Below are 1,241 nucleotides of genomic sequence, written 5' to 3'. Positions count from 1 at the left end.
TATGATGGATTATGCAGAAAAAGTAGAATTGGGCTGAAAGATCTATCGCTTTATCACCTCTTCAGGTTGTAAATCGTGTTTTTAAAAAGTAACTAAGTAACTAAGTAATTAATTACTTTTGAAAATAAGTAATCAGTAAAGTAACGGGATTACTTTTTTGGGGAAGTAATCAGTAATTAGTTACTGATTACTTTTTTCAAGTAACTTGACCAACACTGGTCACAGTTCTCACAAGTTGATTCTCAAAGTGCAAACCTTTGTCGATTTTAAAACGTAAAAGTATTATGCTGCGCTTTTTCTCCGTCTGCGGCGCCACTTTTGTGCGCCTTTTTCGCTCCCGGTGCAGGTGTCTATTTCCGAATGAGGGTCATAGTTAAGTGCTGTTTTTTCTATTGGACATGATGGTTATCAAAACCAAACATGATAAGTTTGGCAAGCGCAGGAGACACGACACGGAGGAGATTTGTCATTTGGGCTGCAGAATGCAATGCGCATTGTTGAAAGCTGTACGGTGCAATAAAAAAAAATCAGCGAAAAGGCGAGGCGGTGACGGATGAACAGTGGGACTACTGTATACTGTTTATTAATAAACAAAATATATTCCTGTATGACAACACGCATAAATTAACTGCCTACATTAATTCATTGTAAACATACACCTTCTGACTGACACTCCCCTGCTGCCTCTTTGGGCTGTCCCTGGTCCTCGGGGGAGAAGTTCCCCACGGTCCGCACCATATTTCCGCTAGTCTCCCGCGGGGTGAGGAAGGGGTCCAGAAACCCTATGACCGCGAAGAACTTCCATCTCCTCCCCGATCCTGCTGCAGACCCACTCCTCTTCTCCTTCTCTGTCCTCTTCTCCTTATTATAGGTGTCCCTGAGGCTCTTCCACTTTCTCCTGCAGATGTCCTCTGAATAAACGCATTATCTGGTTAGCGGAAAGGTATTTGTACAACAGTGGGAAAATCGCGGGACAGTAGGTGGGCTTGCTAGCTTTTGTGCGGCTTCATCGGGTCAGTCTGAAAATTAAAAAGAAGAAGGAATGGACTTACCAGGTTGCCCGATCTCCTCACTTATGTGCCTCCAAGCTAGGTCCTTTTTATTCCTGTCTTGGTAGAAATAGTAGCTGGCATCATACAGCTCGGGGTAATTAGCCACAGCACTGATTAGCTTTTCCTCCATACTGAATGAAGAATGAATGGCTTTGGCTGGATCTGCCCCTTTGACCTAGGTCAGAGCCA

The 1,241-nt window shown here is 43.8% G+C and overlaps 1 protein-coding gene across 1 annotated transcript; it reads right to left on the bottom strand.

The window, feature by feature from the left end:
• Positions 1-447: 447 nt before the first annotated feature.
• Positions 448-1,241, bottom strand: LOC113034378 (transcription factor Adf-1-like). The gene is made up of 2 exons (XM_026188885.1): positions 1,053-1,241; positions 448-911 (listed from the first exon to the last, which is right to left on the bottom strand). Exons 1-2 carry the CDS (start codon positions 1,180-1,182, stop codon positions 643-645), a joined length of 399 nt encoding a protein of 132 aa, XP_026044670.1. The 5' UTR covers positions 1,183-1,241; the 3' UTR covers positions 448-642.

The sequence above is a fragment of the Astatotilapia calliptera genome, chromosome 12, assembly GCF_900246225.1.
Source record: "Astatotilapia calliptera chromosome 12, fAstCal1.2, whole genome shotgun sequence".
In the NCBI taxonomy this organism is placed as follows: domain Eukaryota; kingdom Metazoa; phylum Chordata; class Actinopteri; order Cichliformes; family Cichlidae; genus Astatotilapia; species Astatotilapia calliptera.
This window is presented reverse-complemented; position numbering and strand designations above follow the sequence as displayed.